Consider the following 22579-nt stretch of genomic DNA (forward strand, 5'->3'; position numbering starts at 1 on the left):
CTACTTTCTCCTGGCCATAAGGCCTGATCTGCTTACCTGAGCTGCCTCTGTCACCAATTAACATACAAGTCTGAGTCTCCCCTCTCAGATTCCTAGAAGGATTCACTTGGCCCTGTTTGTGCCCAGCAAATTATACAATATTCTTTTCAAGAATTGATTTGACCTTTTATTTATGTGTATCAGAAGTACATTCTCCAGCACACCCAAAAGATCTGTTGTAACTGCTTTTTTGGAAATGTGTGTGTGGTTTGGTCAGAGAAAGTGTGTTTCAAAAATGTTTCAAAGTGTGGTCTGATTCCCAGTTCACCCTAAGTAACTATATAACCCATGAAGAAAATGCAGCAATCTCCTCTCTTGCTGTGTGTTTATTGGACTGGGTGCTGACAGAGGAGCTCACAGATTCCCTGCAGGGGAGGCGAGGGGGACTTTTGGAGAGATAGAGGTGGACTCTAGTAGGAGGCCTAGGAAAATTCCTGTGAAGTTTGTGTGTCCACAGCAGCCCCTCTGTTTAGGGTTACTGGGGTCGAGTAAAGAGGGTTCAGGTGAGAAGAGGCTGTGGGATCCCTTGGGAGTTGCTCCACTGGGGAAAGGTCAGACACACAAGATCTTTCCTGAACCCAGTGTCCCAACTTCTCTGGCAACAGCATTTGCAGGCAGCAAAGCTATGTGTGGCCATCACAGCTATTGGTGTGGACAAATCTTGTGTAGACCAACTGTTCCTCAGTGAAACAGCTGCCTGTACTTCTTCAGAAAGAAATTTACAAAACAACAAAACTAAACAAAATCTTGGGTAGGGCCTGAATTCTGTCTGAATAATATAGTCACTAATAGTTAATCTAAATGTGGAAGAAATAAAGGTAGCATTTATTATTATTAATTATCATTATTATTGACTATAAATGTTAGAATTCATGAAGGGAGTTAGTGAATTGGGTTTACTGTGAACCACAAACAGGTGAGCAAAAGTGATTCATGGAAGACCCCATTTTTTCCCGCAAATTTTATTATAAAGTAACGATTGCATTCCTGGGCGTAAAGCCCTCCATAAAATAAAGTTGAAAACTTTATAAGGAGAGAATTAAGATGGTGACAGTTTGTACTTATTCTTTACCTATTTCTTCCATAAATGATTGCACAATCAAGTATTTCCTATTTGTAGCTTAGAAATTAACGAGGAATTGTATGACCTCACACTTCACAGCTCTGAGAACTTGGCATCCATCCTTCTTATACTTCTATTAGTAAGGCCGCCTTTGAACACATTTAATCACCTGAGACTTCATTTATTTATTCCATAGGAGTGTCCACCACCCTGTACCCGACACTCTTCTAGTGTTCCAGGGATACATCAGTAACAAAAGCAAAAAAAGCTAATATTCTGGTATAAAATCCCAGACAATGAGCATAAAAAATAATAATGCAATTTGTAATAAAGATAAGTACTACAGATCAAATATATATAGTAGAATATGGGAATGAGCTGTGGGAAGGGAACGTTGAAATTTTAAATATGGTAGTCCAGGTTGACTTCAATAAGAAAAAGATTTTTGGGCAAAGACAAGTTGAGGAAGCAAGCAGTGTAGATATTTGAGGGAAGAACCTTTCCAGGAAGATGGGGCAGCCAGTGGAAAAAGTCCTGAGGCAGGGATAAGAGGATTGTGTTAGTCAACTTTTTGTTACTGTTATAAAATACCTGATACAACTAACTTAAAAAGAAGAAAGGCTAATGGTTTTGAAGGTTTCAGTCCATGGTCATTTGACCTCATTGCTTTTGGGTCTGTGATGAAGCAGAACATCATGGTGGGATTGCATTCCATTCACCTTCTAGGACCCACTCCTCAATATCTAGAAGACCTCCCACTAGGCCTCACCTCTTAAGAGTTTCCACCTCCTCTCATTAGTGCTACCCTGGGGCCAAACCTTTAATACATGGGTCTGTGGGGGACATTCTACATCAAAACTATAGCAGGGATAGAGGTGAGAGCAGGTAGGAAAGTTGAATAGAATGGGGCAGATATTCTGAGGCCCTGGAAGTTACTGCAAGGACTTTGGCTTTTATTCTGAGGGAAATGGGGAGCCATTGGAGTTTTCTGAGCTGAGGAGGGCATGACCTGATTCTAGGTTAAGGGGTTAAGGTGGGCTACCAATAAGAAGGAACTGGGGAATTGGAGGATGTGAGGCAAGGATGAAAGCAGAAATCCAGTGAGGACACTGTCCTACAAATCCAGGCAAGACACATTGGTGGCAACACACATGTTTTTAAAAAATATTTTTTTAGTTGTCAGTGGACCTTTATTTTACTTATTTATATGCAGTGCTGAGGATTGAACCCAGTGCCTCACATGTGCTAGGCAAGTGCTCTACTTCTGAGCTACAACCCCAGCCTGGCAACATACATTTAATGTGTATCATTATGTTTTGAAAGCTGAGTAGTAACTGGAGGTGGTGGGAAGTGATTGGATTGTAGACATACCCTGAAGGTAAATCCATAGGATTTTCATATGGATTGGATGTTGATTGGATGTTCATATTGATTGAGTTAAAATTTGAATTATCTAAAACACATAGAATATCTAATGAACTAATGTGATTAGTTCAAAATTCTGTATCCTGGAGTTAAATCCAATATGGTTGACCCATTTTGATATTGATTTTTCCCTTCTGTCCTTACATTTGGTTGGAAGAAGTGCACAAATGAACTTAGCTAAGCTTGAACTTAATGTTGAACTTTACAAAAAATATTTCTAGTCAAGGTTTTTCTGAAAGGCTTTTAAAAAATACCAAGTTGTGTATTCTCAGTTATATAATGCTAATAGAAGGCTTGAAACTTTAGCCAAGTAGTCTTTCACTAGAGAGTTTTGCAATAACTTTCCATCCTAAATGTGCTGCTGACTAATCTGTCATTAACCAGGCCAAGTCATGCTTTGTTGAATATTAAATTGTCAAGATATTAAAGTTAAAACTTGCTGTAGTAAACCCAGCATTAACAACACTGATTGCTGAGATAGTGCAGTTGTGTGGTTTGACTGTCTAATGCCAGAACCTAATACTGAGTTTCAACACTACCACCAAACTGGTATGATTTTTATAAGTCAGTAACTCTGTCTCAGTGTAGTAAAATAATGCAATTGAGAAAAAAAGCAGTCAATAAATAATTCAGTGATTGCAGAGGTAAGGGAATAATCCCCTTCTAGGGCACACCTCTAACAGGGCTAGTTAGTAATTGGAAGCAATTATTCCCTTTTTTTTTGGGGGGGGGGAGTACCTGAGATTGAACCCAGGGGTGCTCTACCTCTGAGTCACATTTCCAACCCCCCCCCCTTTTTTTTATTTTAAGATGGGATCTTGCTAAACTGCCAAGACTGGCCTTGAACTTGTGATCCTTCTGTCTCAGTCTCCTGAGCCACTGGATTACAGGCATGCAACATTGCACCTGGTGGAAGCACTAATTATTTTTAAAGTGCTTCTGTGACAGATATTTATTGGAACTGGATATTGGTAGCCCACCATTTATTGGAACTGGTCATCCAACTTATTGTGTGTGTGGTGTGTGTGTGTGTCTTGCATGAGATCTGAAAAATATAATCTGGAGTAAGGAGTAGTAGAGGTCTGTCAACTACTACGGGATATAGATTTTTTCAGTTCACTCAAGATTCTAATCTTTGAGCCTGAGTCTTAACAGTGATATTTTAAATTAATAGAATCAGTTGTTGCCATTAATACAAGCTTTGTTTCTCCTTTTGAATGGCAGGATCTTTTCAGAGTTGCTTAGACAAGGGATCACTCACTTTCCTTCACTGTCTGCTCTCTAGCAGTAGTTTTTTGCTGTGGCCTGAATTTCATACCCTTTTCCAGAATTTCCGTAATACTTTCTCAGCATTCATAAAGTCCCAGAAGGCAAATGGGTTGGCTTTCTGCAGTATTCCTGGAAAATCCACTTCATCTTTAGAGCCAGCTCCACAGATCTGAGAATAATTTCCACATGCCTTTTGGCATCTGTAGGGAGGTTTGTTAGGATTAAGATGACCTGGAGTGCACTTGGGCGTAGAGGGAAGGATGGAGTGATCAAGGAAGTGGGCTGGTGTCAGAAGCTGTCCTCTTTTCTGTTGTGCTGTTAGAATCTTCCTATGGAAACCAGATGTTTTGTATTGAGAAAGACTGATGAGCTCTACTCCCTGTCTTAGAAAGTTGCATCCAATTTACAAAGGACACCATTTAGAGAAATTCAAGCCTGAAATAGATCCTGTGAACTTCTTGTTAAGAAACTGCAATTTCCCCAAGTATATCATATTTATACATACACTGATTATCTTCTAGAAAAACAAAAGCTGGTTCATTGAAATAAAAATTCCAAGTTTTATTTGTCAGTGGTAATTGGTAATTGGGGGTATTCTTATATAATTGAATGTTGAAGCTTTTGTTCCTTTACAAGAAATTATACTGGGTAATATGTGTGTTGACGTGCTATAGGAAGGACTTGTGTGATGGGTAGGAAGAAAGAATCCAGTGGTAGTTATTTCTGCATAATATAACTGGGAGGTGCTGATAATGCAAGTAAAGAGTGTCTGTGGGTACATTATTTTAGGTAGTTCACTTTTTCCTTTAAAATAATACATTTATCTAATGACTGAAGCTAATAGAATTAAAATATTCTATAAATGTTAGATTTGAGAAAGTTAATTATGTAAAATAAGTACTTTTTCATAGTAAGGTAACACCATAGTTTTAAAATACCGAACTACATGTGGATGTTGAAAAAAATTACTAACAAGATGGCAAAATTTGGTTATACCTCTGTCTCCAAAGAAAAAAAATTAACATTTTAGAATGTCCTTTTAGAACATTTCTTTACATATATACATTCCTTCTAAGATCATGTTATATATTCTCATTTGTAATCTTTTTATAATTTGCATATTAAATTTCTCCCTGTGTCGGTTAATGTAGAGATAGGTCTTTTTTTTTTAAGCACGCATTTTATTTATGCATATTTAACCACCAAATCATTGATGGATACTTAGGTCGCTTCTGTTTTTTAATACTTTAAGCATTTCTGTGATAAATGTCTCTGAGTATTCTTTTTCCCATAAAGGTAGAATTAATGTAGTAAGGGGGTACAGAGTTAGATTTTGCTATATTTTTCCAGGTAAGCCTTCCAAAATATGTGTATTCCCACCAATAGTATTTGAGAATGCCAGTTACCTTATATGTTAAAAAAAAAAAGTGAAGAGCATTATTCTTCATAATTTTTGTGACTCTCAAACCCTGTCTCATTATTTAAAATTTTCTATTTCCTTTTTAAAGTACAGCCCTCCCATAATCTTCTTACTTAAGAATGGTCCATCTCTTTCTATGTGTCTGTCTAGTATATATGAAAAAAAGTGAAAGAACCCGTTTGGCCCATTCAGTATTCTGTTCTCTGAGGTGTGAAGCATCTTGGCATTTAATTCTGTTTTATAAGTCCAGTGAAATCATGCTCGACCTGGTCTACAACTTGCATGCCTCTCTAAATAGGTCACGAACAAGTCTGTTACCCTTAATCGAACATGGATATATTCAGATGTCCTTCTACTTAGTGATTTCATGATATGTCCATTTTGTGAGTATCCCAATACTTTGTTCACCCATTAAAGAAAACCTAGGTTGTTTAATTCAGGAATTCCATTCTCCAGGAATTTTTCCTGCAAAATTCTTACACAAGCACATAAAGATATATGTTTAATACTCACTTTTAATGGCAAATTGAAAATATTTGTGTTTTTCAAAAAGTTGGTAAAAATATACCATTTCATAAACTTCTATAGTGTTTATAGCATAGTAAATCTACTACTCATATGAAACAATGATCATGATATATTTTCAAGTAATAAAAAGGTTGCCAAATAATATATAGAGTATAATCACATTAATGTCTAAACACTCCCAATAGTTTGAATGCATACAGAGGTATTTAATTCTTTGTAAATAATTCAAGGTTTCATAATAATTGTAAAAAGTTGTTCTCTCTAGGAGTAGGGAAGAATAGCAAGCTTTCCCTTATACACTGTTTCTTATTGAAATTTTAACAGGTATATATTTTGTAATAAGCATTTAAAAGTGAAAAATACATTTAAAGTCTACAAAACATTGAAAAGGAAAATGTTTCAATGAGTCTGCACAGTCTCTGGGATTCTTCCTGCTTAGTTGTTTATGATTTCATGAAAACGGTTAAATATAAAGTAGTATTTCTTAGATACAAAGTTTTTCATTCACAATGTAGTAGAAGAGTGAGAAGAGGAAGAGAGTAAACAGCCCTATTGAGGCATAATTTACATACCACAACATTCATTCCATTGTCAAGAATACAGTTCACTGAATTTTAATAAACTTACAGCTTATGCAGACATCACTGCTGTCTAGTTCCAGAACATTCCCATCACCTCAGAAAGCTCCCTTGTGCCCAGTTGCAGTTTCTGCTCTCAATCCCAGCCACAGGCAGTCATTGATTTGCTCCCTATAACTGTAGAGTTGCCTTTTCTGGAAATCCCATATAAATGGGTTTGTATCTTCCTTTTGCTTCTTTCTTCTATTAATCTAATGAAAGATCAGTCAGTGTTCATGTGGAATAGCTGGGTGTGGACCTGTGCCGCTCTGTTCCTACCAGCCTTTCTCAGCCTTCAGTCATGCCCTTCACCTCACGCTGAAGTGCCTTCCCTTGTCCAGCACCCCTCCAGACAGACATCACCCTGTTTCTCTGGACAATTTCTGAGCCCAGTTTTCCAAGATTTGACTTCATATACTCTTTACACTCTCTTATCTCCTGTGAATTCTCCTGGTTTTTAAAAAATCTTTTCAATACAATATTTGATATGAATAAAAGGACATAATAAAGAACATGTAATATATACATGCAAGCTTTACAGCACAGAGAGATTATGACTATTTACACCTGCCACCTAGCCCTTCCACCAGCACTGCATACAGCAGAAGGCATAAAACAAATAATTTAACATCTTCTCATCTCTATAGTTATTTTTGGTCTTCTTTGGTCATTTCTAGTCACTGTAATTCCATGTTTAAACAATAAGTCTGAGTTCAGTTGGCTTTGAAATCTATTCAATTGCTAAAATTCTCTGGTTACTATTGAGCAATTAGTTTTTTGTTTAGAAAGTATCTTAGAAGATTTATATCTTGCATTGTTGAATACTACTATAATTTGTTTTATTATGAAGCCTTAACCAAGAGCATGTCATACAAATATAAAAACATTTCTGTAGAAAATGTATTCTATTTGTATTTATTTACTTAAGATTTTTCTCCCTAAAATTGCAAAGCTAAAAACTAGACTTCCTCTAATGCGGTGCCCCTCCTTTAAATGTTGGATGAAATCCATTTAATCAGTCCAGTTGGCCCTAGGGGAAGCATGGATGTCAATTATTATTTCAGCTTAGTACTGCTTACTACTTACATATTTAATTAATGTAATACCTGGCACTTGGGGGAACCAGTTGATACTCATCAAAATTGAGGCCTTCATTCGTCATCTTTTTTGCCTGGTGTTTATCATATTCTTGTTGCAGGGTAGGCTGAAATGGGCCTGGTTGAGAGGTGGAAAGCACCTCCCTGTCACCTCCACATACAGACAGAAAGAGTTGCACAGAGTACTGGTTAATGATGGATATTTAAAATATTTTAATTATATTCACCAATTTTCTAAACTGCATTTTAATATAATATTCATTGCCTTTTTAGCAGTGTGGAAATTTTTCTTACTCCTTTTTGTGTGTATTGATGCCATTAAACAGCACTTAAAAGCAGACATTCGTTTTCCTTGGACTCTTATTTTATTTCATGAAAGCATTCTAAGAAATATGGTGACCTTTTAATGAGTTGCAAGTGGACCAAATGTGACTGATATTTTCCTGTGGGGCTGAAGATAAGCCTGTTGGAAAAACCATGGGAAGGTGAACTTCCCCTCTGCCTGACAGGCCGAGGACAGGGTGCAATGCCTTCAGAGCTTTGTGTTCATGTGAAAGACATGCGCCTGCTGAGTGGATTCTGAGGCATGAGTGGTCCCTAGGCTCTGGAAATTCTCCTACATAGGCAGATCCTGTGACTTCAACACACATACATCTGAGTTTTCCTTGAGTCTGGAGTTTCTCGTCATTAATACTATGCTATGAATAAAGTCACATTCTTATTTTATTCTGAAAATGCCTTAGATTTAAAACCTTGGATTCTGTAAACCTGAATCTAGTAGATCAAAGTCTTTTCACTTTTTCTCTTACCTAAGATTACAGAGGAACAAAAAGTATATCTTCTGTAAAAGTGGTGACTGCACTGTACAGATGGACTCCCCAAAAAGGAGTGGACTGACATAAGGGCATGTGACATAAGGGCATATTTGAAATGTACTTTACCGATTGGTGAGGCTGCAGACTTCGTCTGACCCTTCTTCATATACTTAGGGATCAAACTAGTTTGTTCCAAACTTCATTTACAATAGCAGTTACCTTACAAAGACCTTTAACTTTTGTCTCCATTTTCAATGATCACAAATTTGGAAATAACAGGATTCAACTTGTTGAATTTTAATTTTATATTTGTCTTATACCTTAATCGTTGCATTTAATTAAAAATGATAAGAAAAATTAGCCTGACTTCTTTATCACAATACTGTAGGAGGCATTTTTAAAAGATCTTAATGACAGTAGATAAAGGCATTATGGTTAAGATCATTGTTAGGGGGCAATGATAAAGTTTGAATTTACTAAACATGATCATGAAACTGAAATATTTAAGAGTTTACTTGTGCTTTTTTAGTTTTAAAAGAAAATATCACATTCAAATTTTAAAAAAACTAGAGGTCTTATGCTTTCAAATCTTCAAAGAGAGGCATTTCTTGTGTTTGTGATACTTTTTGTTTGTGTTATGACAGATGCACCAATTGTATATGACTTTGCAATGTTAGTTATGATTTGTGTAAGAGTTTCTTGTTTCATTTCACAGGTGGGGAGCATTAAGCGGGAAATGGCTTTCACATTTCAATCAGAGGACTTGAAACGTGACTCTAGTAAAAAAATGTCTCATCACTTGTTCCCCTTGGCCATGGAAGAAGATGTGAAAACAGCAGATACCAAAAAAGCCAGCCGGGTCCTTGACCATGAAAAAGAAAATACTCGTTCCATCTGTCTCCTTGAGCAGAAACGGAAAGTTGTTTCTTCCAATATTGATGTCCCTCCGGCAAGGTAAGAACTTTGCATCTTGTATGTGTCTGCCCCAGGAGGCTAGGAGAGAGCATGTACAATCTGCCCCACCTCTCTCCTGCACAGACTTACAAGGGTTTTCTGTCTGGAGTTTTTTTCTGTTGCTTCTATGAAGTGGAGTAGGTGGCCCTACTCTTCAAATTGGACTTTGAGGCTGCTGTAGTTGAAACTACTATAGCTTTAGAAAAGAATGTTATATTAGATTCTGATAGAATAATGAGCACAGAAATAGATGTAAAAGTATATATGTAATCATTAAACATGCAATGTAGGAATGATAGAACTTAAAAATGAGGAAAACAATGTCTCCAAGAAAGGAATAAATGATCCTTTTCCACCTGTTCACTTTTTGTAATTAGAATTTTCATTTCTGTGTTAAACCAAAAATATCTTCTCTAGGAAATTACATATTATTCTAAACTGCTACCAAATTTGTCATCTTCAAAAATTATAGGCCTCTTTGTTTTTCTTAACCTTTAATTGATAATTTTCATACATTCATTACCTCTGTTTAACTAGTTAGAATTATTAACTTTTCTATTTTTTCACAAAAGTACATGTTACATTATTTAGGATTAATTCATCTTCCTATGGCTTCATTGTGAAATGCTTTATCACAACCTGAGCCAAACAGATTCCTCAATTTGTAGCTGCTAGTTTTTTGACTCAGGAAAAATGACATGTTAACAATTTGAAATGTGAAGAGCTATGCTTTTGTTTTCTACCTAAACCCGGAGGGCAAAGATTAGACTTCCCAGTATCAGATAATGATAACCTGGCAATTCTATCAGACTTATTTTGTATAAAATTTTCACTAGCCCTTCATCTATGTTAAAAGACCTAGAATTGATCATTTTAAATTGCCATGGATTGTTCTAGGTGTATCTTGACTCTTAATTTCACCCACTTACAGTAACTTCTGGGGAAGATAATGAAAAGGGGAGGAAGGAAATGTGTTCTGCCTTTTCTGACTGTGGTGTGTGTGTGTGATACTTTCTACTTTCTCACATTCACAGAGTGTATATAAAAGTACAAAAGTAAGCCAATGTTATTGTGTGGTTCTTAAACACTGGGGGGAGATTAATTAGGTTTTCCATCCATTCATTTACAGAAAAAAATTCCCCAATAGCAAGGTATAATTTAGATGTATTAAACTATTATGGGAAATGCTACTCAAAGTTTCATTGTTTGAGGCCTCTACTGGCAAACTTGTTTTCATTGCTGTAGTAAAAATTTAATGATCACAAATATGCCAGCAGTTGGTAAAATAAATTGCTTTTTTAATTAAATGGTCATGAAGAAATCGGAAATTTAGTATAACAGTGATGTAACTCTCAAACTCTTTTCTATTTGTTTATTACCATGTTATTTAATAAATGGTAACTTCCTACTTCTACCTAAACAAAATGATCAATATTTTGTTTTAAAGAGACTTTTTCATATGATATAAAGAAACAGTATTTTTCTTTTTGTTTATGGAGGTTCAATATATTTGTATCTGGCTGTGCATAAATAATAGAGTTTGAATAAATCTAAAGTATAGTGAAAATTTTTGGTAAAAGGAGATCTACAAATCTGTCTTATAAAATCTATATTAAATTGGTACATATATATGTAATCTGTGTATGATAATCCACAAGATTGTTGCAACTTACTCTTCTAAATTCAGACATATGTTTGGGTCAGTTCTCAGAGGCAGGATAACCATTTTAGGCCAAATATCATTGATACGAAGTCCAGTTTAAAAATTGGTTCCCTGTAATGGTTCTCATTTTGCATTTTTCTCATTCTCACTGTACCTAAGAGTTGAACTTTACTCTCTGTGGTTTATAAAATGAAACTTGAAGTTTATTTTCTATAGTTTCCATGCATTTGCTTTTCATGTCCTCAGAGAGGCCTGAGAATCCTTTCCTATAATATTCTTACACCCCACTGAGTTGAACATCACTGATCTCTCCTGCCTCTGCTCAGCAGACATTTATTGAGCACCTGTTATGAGTGAATCTAGTACATGGTAAAAAAAAAAAAAATTAAAAAGCAAATAGGAGAGGGTGCCCAACCTCTAAGAGCTTGTAGTCAAATCAGAGGGAGAGACACATAATAGGCTAGTTTCGAGTAACATTCCTCATTTGCTCATTTCTCATCAGAATTAAATAAATCAGTAACTAAAGGAGTATGCTTAAAATTAAGAAACTCACTTGATTTGATACATCTGTTTAGAAGCCTAATTTATTAGTGTCTTCTTCAAATTGGAATGGTATGGAGAAGGAAGAACTCTGTATCTGAGGTCTATTTTTTAAAATCCCTGTTTGTTTACCCACTTGCTGAGAACTGACTTGAAAGTTGCTAGTTTCAAAAAGTATAAATTTAAGTAAATAATCCAGATGTTAGGCTGGATCATCTGAGAAGCAAATGCCAAGACCAGAATAAACATACAAACACTTTTTTTTACTAGGAGAAACACTGCAGGAGAAAAGAGGGTGGAGTTGGGGAGAGAGGATGGGAGGGAGATGGGAAGTCGGACCCAGACCTGAGTACAAGTCTGAACCCAGTGAAGAAGGGAGGGCAGGATGGATGGAGGTGTCCTAGGCAGCCTCACAAGGAGACCTCCATTAGTATCCTTGCTGTGCTTTGTTGTAGGTTGGGTGCAACCCATAGTATTTGTGACCTGGGCACAGATCCAGCCCAGAAGCTGGACCCCTTAGTCAGTTAGCTCCCTGTTGTTCAAGGCCTGTGAGGTACAGATCATGGCTCCTTTCCCTGCCCCCCTAATATTGTTCTTTATCTATTAAAAGTGCCCTATGTAGTATGGACTGGACACAGAAACCAGCTCTTTGGAAGCTCAGGGTCTATCAGTACAGGCCACCTGGAATCTTCACTTTTGAATAGGATCCCAAACTTCCTATGAAACATAGTAAGTGACTATTGACCCAAGGATCCCATGATTAATTCTTCAAGTCATGAAAAAACACAAACTGTCTCTTCCTTCTGATCCGCCTCGGGTTGGTAGGGACAAATCCTAAGGTCCTTGGAGTTGATGTGTGTTGCAGTTGATTTCAGGAAGAGACAGTGCTTTCCTTTTTTGGTGGGAAGGGTTGAGGGGGTAAATACATTGTATAGAGTTGAGGTACTCAAAATATTTCTCAAATTATCCCACACACTTCAGTGGATAAAACTAAACAGAAAGAGTGAAGGTGTGTGAACATGCACACATTCAAGCAGTGATCTCTTTGGAACTAGTGATCTATCATTAGCAGAAAAAAAGTCTCCCCACCTTTTAGGAATATTTGGAAGCAGTAATTGAAATTGAGAGAAACACATACTAAAAGTATCAATACTAACAGTAGGGACAACAGTCTCTAAAGTCTCTAAAGAACTGATGTCTCTCTAAAGTTTTTATTGTTTATTAATTCAGGAAGATAGTGAATTGAGAATAAAGAACTAACCAATCATAAATATGTTGTTGTAAGTATATTTTAAGTCTCTGGGAAAAATAAAAGCTTCATTGATCCTTATGGAGAGTTGAGAATAATAGGCTTTAAAAATATGACAGGAATTTAAAGACAGCACATTCAAGGTTCATCCATGTTGTCGCATGTATTAGTACTTCATTTTTTATTGCCAAGTAATATTCCATTCCATGAACATAGCACACTGTTTTTATCCATCCATCAGCTGATAGACACTTCAGTTTGAAATGGTAGGCAAGAGACAGATCATGGTGAGTTATGTGGATTGTGCTTAAAATTTTTAAATTATATTAGTAAGTCAACAGGAAGGATTTTGTAGAGGAGAATGATGTGATATCCTTTGTATTGATAGAAGGTCACTCCTGCCATCATGTATACAGCGAGTTGGAGAGGATAAGAATGGACATAGGAAGCACTATCAGAAGGCCACTGCATTAGTGCAAAAAGGCTATCATGGGAGTTTGGACTGGAGTGGAGACAGTTGAGAGGGAGAAAAGTGGACAGATCTGAGATACATTTTAGAAGTAGTAATGAAGTTTCTTGGTTGTGAGAAATGGAAAATGACCCTAGCCATTGACAGTTGGCAAAGGATAGGGTTTTCTTGTTTGTTTGTTTTTTGTTTTGTTTTGTTTTTAAAGATTGTGAGCTCCCAGAGTTGCTTGGAAGGCTGGAGAACCAGGTCAGAATGAGAGACAGGAAGGTGGGCACCTGCACCTGGGCTTTTTGACTTCTAAAATGAGAGACGCATGTAGGAAATTCTCCAGACCCAGGAAGCAAGTTCAGCCATTAAGCGTGGAAAAAATTGACAAGTATCTATTTAGGTATTACAATTCCCATTTATAACTGAGGAGACAGACTCAGGAATGTTGAGCGACTCACCCAGGAGCACACACTACACAAATGACAGACCTAAGTAAGATTCTCACCCCAAGAGAATTCTCGTTCCTTATCGCCTCCATTAATACTTAATGGGAGAATATTAATTTGTTGTCATTTTCAACCATGCTGCTTTAAAGTAGACTGATCATTTTAATATCCTTTAATATCACTAGTGCTCTAGCTTCTAAAAAATTTCAACAGTTAGGCAAACATTATTAGATAGGCTAGATCATTAAAGCATGACATTTGTTACTCTGTTTTTGCCAGATATTGTGTTTTTGGAGGTACTAATGCTTAAATTCATTGGATTTCACCCAAACAGCAATTACAATTTGATTATGCAAAGCAATAACTGCCTCCTAATTATAACTCTAAAACTAAAGAAATCTATTAGCAAACCAGTTACAACAAGGGAGAAAGAAAAATTTGGCCAAAAATATTCCTAGGCCTAATAGCAGTTTGTTAGAATACTACAGCTTGTTAGTTTGCTATTGGAAGAAAACAAACCATATGGTATTGTTTTGCAGGGTTTTAAAATATAGTGATGTCATATTTATCACTTGCTGGATAAAATGAAATCATCCTCTCCTTATCTGTTGCCATTCTGGAAATCCTGTAGTTCAAAAGAATTTCAGAGACTTGTTAATCTTTGAGTTCAAGGTTAAAAAGTGAACTCAGTTATAATCCACGTTCTGTGTAAGATGGGAAATTATGAACCAGTTTGGCTTCCATTTTCAATGCTGTTGTCTGCATTTTCTCCACTGCCTTTTATATATTATATACAATTTATAGGAAATTCTCCTATGTACAATTTGAATCATGTTAAATAAGGCAAAATTGCTATCTTTTATTTCAGAATCTCTAGAAGCCCACCCATTCCTGGAGAAAATGTTTCATGTTTTTAAATGAGTTAGAAATTCTTTAGGTCTCAACTTTGTAATTAATATGAGACTAGTGAAGAGAGGCCACTTTACCTTTTTAAACATTTCTTTAAAAACTAGTGCATTTTCTTTTTAGAAAACATATTGGGATGCAAGTATACGTGTACTCACCCTTGTTGGAAAAATACTAATACTGTACAGTTTGTGAACCCTCCTTGGGAATGAAGCAGTCTCCATAAATAACTATAAAAATTGTCTTCTCCAGGAGACCTTTATCCACTTCTGTCCCTTCCCATCATTCAAGTAGTTCAAGTCAGAAAGTTAACTATTGTCCTTGCTTTCTTGCTGTAGCCTTTCTCTCTACTGCACAGCATCCAAAATACTCTTTCTAAAACACAGGAATAGTCCTGTTGACTGAGCAATGGAGGTTGGAAGATGGCTGAACCCAAGATAATTGAGATTATGATAGTACCACACATTGTGCTGTTGAGAACAGTCAAGTCCCATCTCACTGGGGATTTAGATGCTAAAGTCAACATGTAAATGAAGATTAGAGACAGAATTATACTTTACAGCACTTCTATCATCTGTGGAACCAGAACCCACCAAGAAAGACTACAGTTCCATCTCTCTTCTCATTCTAGGACAAAGTTTCATTGAATGGAATTGTCAGGATTCTGTTTGTTGTTTTTTAAAAATAGCTCCTCTTCCCACCAAGTGCCTAGAGATGATTTCTGAGATTCTCCCAATGTTCCATGGCAGTGCAAAGGCAGTCAGAAGGGTAAGACAGAGAGCCTTTCTAAATAGCTGTTCTCTTTCCTTTACTAATAGTAGTAACATTGATGTTATCTTTTATCTTTTGTAACACAGATCTGGCTTGTGTGTGTTTTAAAGAGCACTTTCTTATCTGTGTTAACTAACTTCTTTTAGTTATAGATGGATATAATACCTTTATTTTGTTTATTCATTTTTATGTGGTGCTGAGGATCGAACCCAGTGCCTCACACATGCCAGGTAAGTGCTGTATCACTGAACCACAACCCCAGCCCTGTGTTAACTTTAAGACATTTAAAAAAAAATTTTTTTGGTGGTCAATGAACCTTTATTTTTACTTATTTATGTGCAGTGCTGAGAATGGAACCCAGTGCCTCACATATACTCGGCAAGCGCCCTACCAGTGAGCTACACCCCCAACCCTAAATAAGACTTTTAAAAATCATCAATTTCCAATAACTACGTTCTGTAGCCCTTTTATTATGAACACAGATGGGTAACAAATTAGACTGTGCTGCCTGTTTAGAATTGCATTTTGAATTTAGAATCTTAGTCATTAATAATGCATTTTTAAAATAATTTGTGTCATTTTGCTATTAATGAAGGATGTGCTTTCTGGATCAAACTGGGAGTTACAAAGTGAAATTCTGAAAGTGTGAAGTTCAAGCATTTGTAGGCATCTCTTCCAAAGAGTTCTTGGATAATTAGTAAATGCCCTTCTGTAATCATCCTTGACAGTAAAATGAAGAAAATTTAACCCGACTTCAGGTAACAGAGTGGCACTGTTGAGAGGTGGACTGTTGGCTTTGTGGCACAGGTTGGATATATGGGAATGTTCCCAAATGCTTAGGAGTGCTATTATCCTGCTTTTGTTGTAGCCATAGGCTGCCTCTGCAGAACTGGTTTACATTTATGTTTGATGCAACATCTTTTTTTCTCCTTAGACCTATTCAAAACTTAAACAATCAGGTAATACAAATAATTAAATTCTCTGCTATCTCCCACTCCTCACCTACCCATCAGTAGAGATTCTGTATTCTGCTTTTATTAAAGAAAAACAGTAATGAAACTGAACATTGGTTATTTATTTAAAATAAGTGTTTGAGAAGGACTGTACAATAGATATTTAATGTGAGCTATATATGTAAGTGTTATGGTTTCTAATAGCTACATTAAAAACAGGAAAAAGAAACAGATTAAAAAACCTTAATATTATATATTATTTAACCCAATATATCCCAAGTAGAATTATTTCAATTTGTAATCAGTATAAAAAGTTATTGGTAAGATATTTTACATTCTTTTTTTTTTTTTGCATGCTAGGTTTTTAAAATCTGGTATATATTTTACTCTTACAGCACCTATCAGTTTGGATCAGGCACCTTTCAAGTGATCCATGGATGTCCTGTGACAACTGTAGTGGACAGTGCAACCTTAGAGTAGGTTAATTTTGCACTTCAGCTGAATTTATCATTTATCCCTAAAATGAGGTTTCCCTTTTTTCCCTTTTTGCTTCAACACACAGGGAAAGCACTTTATCCTCAGTACTAGGAATAGAGTAGTCTTTCTGTGTCTGTCTCATTAGAGTTAGTGGTGGAGGAAGGAGCATCTCCAGCGGGGAAGGAGGCATTTCCGTGTTTGTGGGTGGGGGTGTATTTAGTTGGAGTAGTTGGGACTAAACAGATTTAGTTGGAAATCTGCAATATGATTCCTGTGTGCCCCCTAAAGGGCAAATGACTCCCAGTAGTGCATAACTGATATTTTGCACAAGTATAATTATCATGAAGCTGTTAAATTTCATCTAAATCAAAGAAAGGTTAAACGAGTATCGTCACAGTTCTGGTTCTTTAAAACATAAAAGCAGCTTCATTCCCAGAGTTTGAGAGGACTTCTTTAGTTATTCCTGGCTTTTCTGATGTTCCCCCACAGCAGCAGTATTACAGAAGTTCAAGTATACCAAATAGACATACTGTAGGCTTGGATCAGGGTTATCACACTGAATGCATTTGCTTATGCCTTTTCTTTATATATAGTAGTAAAAATATTAATATATACTACTTTTAAATGAGGAAATGTAGCAAATATATCAAATATCTTTTAATACTCCTAAGTTGAGTTTTTATTTTGTTACTACCTTCAGTTATGACTGATTCTTCTTTAAAATATTAACTTCCTTTTTTTTCTTTTCCATAAGTAGACTTCTGGGTGGGGAAATATTAAGGAATAAGTCTGGAGATTCAGTATTAACTTGGAAGACTTGCAGAAGTTGATTTTTATTTACTAGGTATAGAGGGCTATTTAGTTGATGCCATTTGAATGGCATTTCCGAACAGTCATCTGGTGTCATGTGTGAATGAGGGGGTAGAGAGGAAGAACATACAAGTTTTGACACTGAAAGTAGAAGTTATAGTTAAGAGGCATCTATAGAAACCAGAGAGATCACTGTGAAACCTTAACCCAGGACAAAAGCACCAGAAAATGGGGCTGTGCTTAGGAGGAGGTGAGGTGCAGACTCTACAGAATGTGTCAGGAATAAAACCGGTCAGATGGGTGCTTAGTAAGGATGCTGGGTGCTCAGAACAGACATCTGGTTTGAGAAAGTGGTTGGTGATACTAATCAAAACATTAAGTAACTCGGGAGTAATACAAAAAAGTAGATATGTATGGAGGGAAATCAGGGGTTTGGTTATAGACACATGGAATTTAAGTTAACCTTAGCAATAAAACTGGTAATGTCCTTCACCAAAGGCCTGTAGACTTTGAAAAAAAATCAACTAGACACCAAATGTATTTGTAGAGAATGATATGTAGACCAGCTTAGTCAAATCATAAAGTAAGTAATTGGACTAGCAGTGTTTACTATTGTAAGATATTTTGTTTCAAAGTAAATAGCCACTTGTCTGTCTTGATTTTCCTGTAATGACTTCCTGAGGCAAACATTACTTTTTAGCTTAATTTCTAAGTGATAAAAAGCTTTTGATTGCCCTTCCACACTCAGAATTTATATTAACTGGGTTTGGAAAACATTTACTTCCTCAATGGAGCTCCTGAACTCAGCTTTCCTAAATCAACCCTTCAAATAGAATTCATCACAAAATAGATTTGGTTAGTTTTGCTGCACTTTCTAAGAATTATAGCTTATAATGTCACTGACTGTTTTCTTTTTTGTTGTTTTTGTTTTTATTCTTTTTAGTTATACATGACAACAGAATGTATTTTGGCAGATTATACATATATCGAGTATAACATTCTATTTAGGATCCCACTCTTGTGGTTGTACATGATGTGGAGTTACCCTGGTCATGTATACAAATACAAGGCTATCGTTGACTGTTTTCTATATCCAATTTGCTACACTATAGTTTGAAAAAAAAAAAAAAAAAGTGGTGACTTTCATCTATAGAATGTAAGGTTTCATCAAATCACAGTAGATGCTTAAGTCTGTGTTCCTTGGGATTGATTCTACCAGGATAACTCTGATCTTTAATGTTACTTGGATGTGATCAGACTTTACTGAGTTCTTCTAAGGCCACTGAATAAAACTGAATCTTTTTTTTTTTTTTTGACTATTTTTTTTTTATTGTAAACAAATGGGATACATGTTGTTTCTCTATTTGTACATGGCATAAAGGCATACCATTTGTGTGATCATAAATTTACATAGGGTAATGTTGTTTGATTCATTCTGTTATTTTTTTCCCTTCCCCCCCCACCCCTCCCACCCCTCTTTTCCCTCTATACAGTCCTTCCTTCCTCCATTCTTGCCCCCCTCCCTAACCCTAACTCTAACCCTAACACTAGCCCCTCCCACCCCCCATTATGTGTCATCATCCACTTATTAGCGATATCATTCGTCCTTTGGTTTTTTGAGATTGGCTTATCTCACTTAGCATGATATTCTCCAGTTTCATCCATTTGCCTGCAAATGCCATAATTTTATCATTCTTTATGGCTGAGTAATATTCCATTGTATATATATATACCACAGTTTCTTTATCCATTCATCAATTGAAGGACATCTAGGTTGGTTCCACAGTCTGGCTATTGTGAACTGAGCAGCTATGAACATTGATGTGGCTGTATCTCAGTAGTATGCTGATTTTAAGTCCTTTGGGTATAGGCCAAGGAGTGGGATAGCTGGGTCAAATGGTGGTTCCATTCCAAGTTTTCTAAGGAGTCTCCATACTGCTTTCCAGAGTGGCTGCACTAATTTGCAGCCCCACCAGCAATATATGAGTGTACCTTTCTCCCCACATCCTCGCCAACACCTGTTGTTGCTTGTATTCTTGATAATTGCCATTCTAATTGGGGTGAGATGGAATCTTAGGGTGGTTTTGATTTGCATTTCTCTTATTACTAGAGATGTTGAACATTTTTCCATATGTTTGTTGATTGCTTGTAGATCTTCTTCTGTGAAGTGTCTGTTCATTTCCTTAGCCCATTTGTCAATTGGATTATTTGTATCAACATGTCGGCTTAGGACCAGACTTCCTCAACAGGACCCCCATAGCACAAGAAATAAAAGCAAGAATTAATAACTGGGATAAATTCAAACTAAAAAGCTTTCTCTCAGCAAAGGAAACTATCAGCAATGCGAAGAAAGAGCCTACAGAGTGGGAGAAAATCTTTGCCAATCATACTTCAGATAGAGCACTAATCTCCAGAATCTATAAAGAACTCAAACTGAATCTTAAATACTGGTAAGTGTGAACTGGTTTTGGAGGAACTGTTCTTTCCAACCATAGTTGATAAGTGTATTAACTATGTGGATTTCAAAATATCACCTCAGTGCATTGCACATGCTGCATAGTTTCACAGAACCAGGTAGTGTTAATGATTGCGGCGAACTCTCTCTGCTGAGAGTGCCAGACAGCTGCACCACATTTATGAGCATGGATGGGTTTGGGCCACAGAGCATTTAGCCCGCATTGTGCCCCTTAAGCATATGGAAAACCACCTCTCATCAAAAGTGTATTTAAGATTTGTGTTCTCTCACATATTTATCTTTCAAGGCTAACAAGTTTACCTGTTGATTCATTCCCAACAAACAGTGCAGCCTTATTTTCCAGCTATGTACAGATAATGTTACAGCCCGGAAACTTGGAGTCAAAGGGAAATACTGCTGTGTTCCTGAAAGGGATGCAATTTATGACTCAGCACCAGTGTGTTAAGCCTCAGTTCCAACTTCCTATTAAGTTATTAGCTGTACCTTTCTTTGAATACAACATAAACAAAAGAAAGTAAAATTCACAAATAAAAAAAAAATCTACTTCCAGAACATTTGGAGAATATAATTCTCTTGCATATTATATTGGTGATATAATAGCCCAGAAATAGAACTGACATTTAGGAAGGAATTTGAGGGCTCCGTTGTTTATTGATCTTAAGGAAGTCCCCTGGCCTTCCTTGCCCCATGTGTCCTCAGGGTCAGGTACCTCACCTGCCTCTGTTCCCTGACTGTGCCCGTCTGCTCCCCAGCCAGCCATGGAGTGCCTTTATCTTTACACTATTGATTCAAAGCCAGTGGAGTAACCTGTCCTTCCCCATAGTCACACTGTATAGAGTAAAGTAAGATGGTTTGGGACTTCCCTGCCTCCTTCAAAACTTAGGAAGACCCTTTCCAATCTGTAGCTAGGAAGACCCTTACTAATCTGCTGAGTGTAAAAAGAAATAAAAGTTTATTCTGTAGTTTTAAAATATTCAGCATTTATTGACAGAGTTTTCATTGGATTATTACATTACTGAATTAAGTGGCCAATATTTTTGTAACCACAGGAATAGATAAGAAAAAAGAAGACAGTTCCTCTCATTGATGGATCAGACAATGGTGTACTTACATACACTTGTATTTTTATACTTCAACTATTTTTCAATGCAAACAAACAAAACTACATTAAGCATAACTGATACATTCATAAGCTAAACTAGCACATGTATTGCCCACATTTTCTGCTGTAAATGTTGGCTCATTGTCTGTTGGCTAACTTCTTTGTTGTTGTTGCTAATTTGAGATACTTACCGGATGCCCACTTAGAAGTAACAGTTGTGATATGCTATACCAAGATCTTTCTTATATAGAATTCAATAAGCTTTTTTCCCTCATTATTTAAAAAAAAACACACACTTCTTCACTGGAGAGGTGTTCCTTCAAATCTGAAGAAGTGGGTTCTTAGCCAGTACAGTTGGTGTTGAGAGTTTCTTGCTTCATTCATCACATCATGGCAAACTCCATCATTGACAGTGGCCCCAGGACCTGCCTGAATGTGGCACTCAGAGACAAGGTTATCCCCTACCCTCTGGACAAGCAAGAGTTCAGACCCACACAGCCAGCAAAGCACAGTTTTCCAGAGCTTTTCATGGATGTGGGTGGTTCTGGGGGCTCAGAATGTTCTGTGTTGACTCACTCCTGTGTCACTGTCCTTGTGAATAGGAGACGATGTGATTATGTTGGAATCATGGTGCTTGTGTTTCCTGTGGAGCCATGCCCACTGGGTTAACTGAGTCTAAAGTTGGCTTCTTTCATCTCAGAAATGAAAACATCCCAGTTTGCCAGTTTGATCCAGCATAACTAGCAAAGTTGTATAGTATCTGCTTCTGTCCTTGACGTGTAGAAAAAACATACGTAAAAATGAGAAGCTATTTCTTTGTACATGTGTGATATCATCCTTATTTTCATCTAGAAGGGACCCAGTGGCACAGGCATTTGCCATGGAGGATGCTGCTGTTTGGTGTCAGCCTTATTCTTTATTAGCCCTAATCAAAACCAGGCAAAATTCCCTGTGTTTGCAAGAATGTATCAGTGGCATGGGGCAGCCCCCACACCTGGCTGTGGGGTTTTATCTCCCCATTATTCATCTATTGGAAACTCTATTGGATCTACTTAGCTTCAGAGGAGCTAGTCTTAAATGGGAGGGAGAAATACACCTTCAAAGAATAGAAATTAAGAGTTTTTCTGAGCCTACACTGCAATTTTGATGTCCAAATATGTTTGTTGATTTCTAATTTCCTAAATTCTGAGTAATTTAATTATATTACTTCTAATTATCCATATAACGAAGAAGCACAAACGTTTCCATCTTCTGTCCTGGGTGAGAAGTGAAATGGGATACTTAGTCCCATGACTGAGACATGCTGAACTTCACTGTGTGTGTGTGTGTGTGGGGGGGGGTTGTTGAGTGTGGTGGTTATTACATTATGTCAAAGTCAAGCTTAGATTTTCCAGACCAAGGGAATTGGGAACATCCTGAAAATTATTTGCTTTATCCCCTTTATTTGAAAGATGAGAAAACTAGTAGAAGAAAAAGCTAAGAGTATAGATTTGAATGATGGA

The 22579-nt window shown here is 36.7% G+C and overlaps 1 protein-coding gene across 2 annotated transcripts in view; it reads left to right on the plus strand.

The window, feature by feature from the left end:
* The window catches only part of Znf704 (zinc finger protein 704), a 197455-nt gene that overhangs the window by 33816 nt on the left and 141060 nt on the right, over nt 1–22579 (plus strand). For both annotated transcript variants that reach the window (XR_007108145.1, XM_047548039.1), the window contains exon 2: nt 8989–9227. Coding sequence is in view for 1 of the 2 variants with exons in the window: in XM_047548039.1 (XP_047403995.1) it covers nt 8989–9227 (239 nt within the window). In the remaining variant the exon portion in view is untranslated. The remainder of the gene's footprint in view (nt 1–8988; nt 9228–22579) is intronic.

The sequence above is a fragment of the Sciurus carolinensis genome, chromosome 1 (genome assembly GCF_902686445.1).
Source record: "Sciurus carolinensis chromosome 1, mSciCar1.2, whole genome shotgun sequence".
Classification (NCBI taxonomy): domain Eukaryota; kingdom Metazoa; phylum Chordata; class Mammalia; order Rodentia; family Sciuridae; genus Sciurus; species Sciurus carolinensis.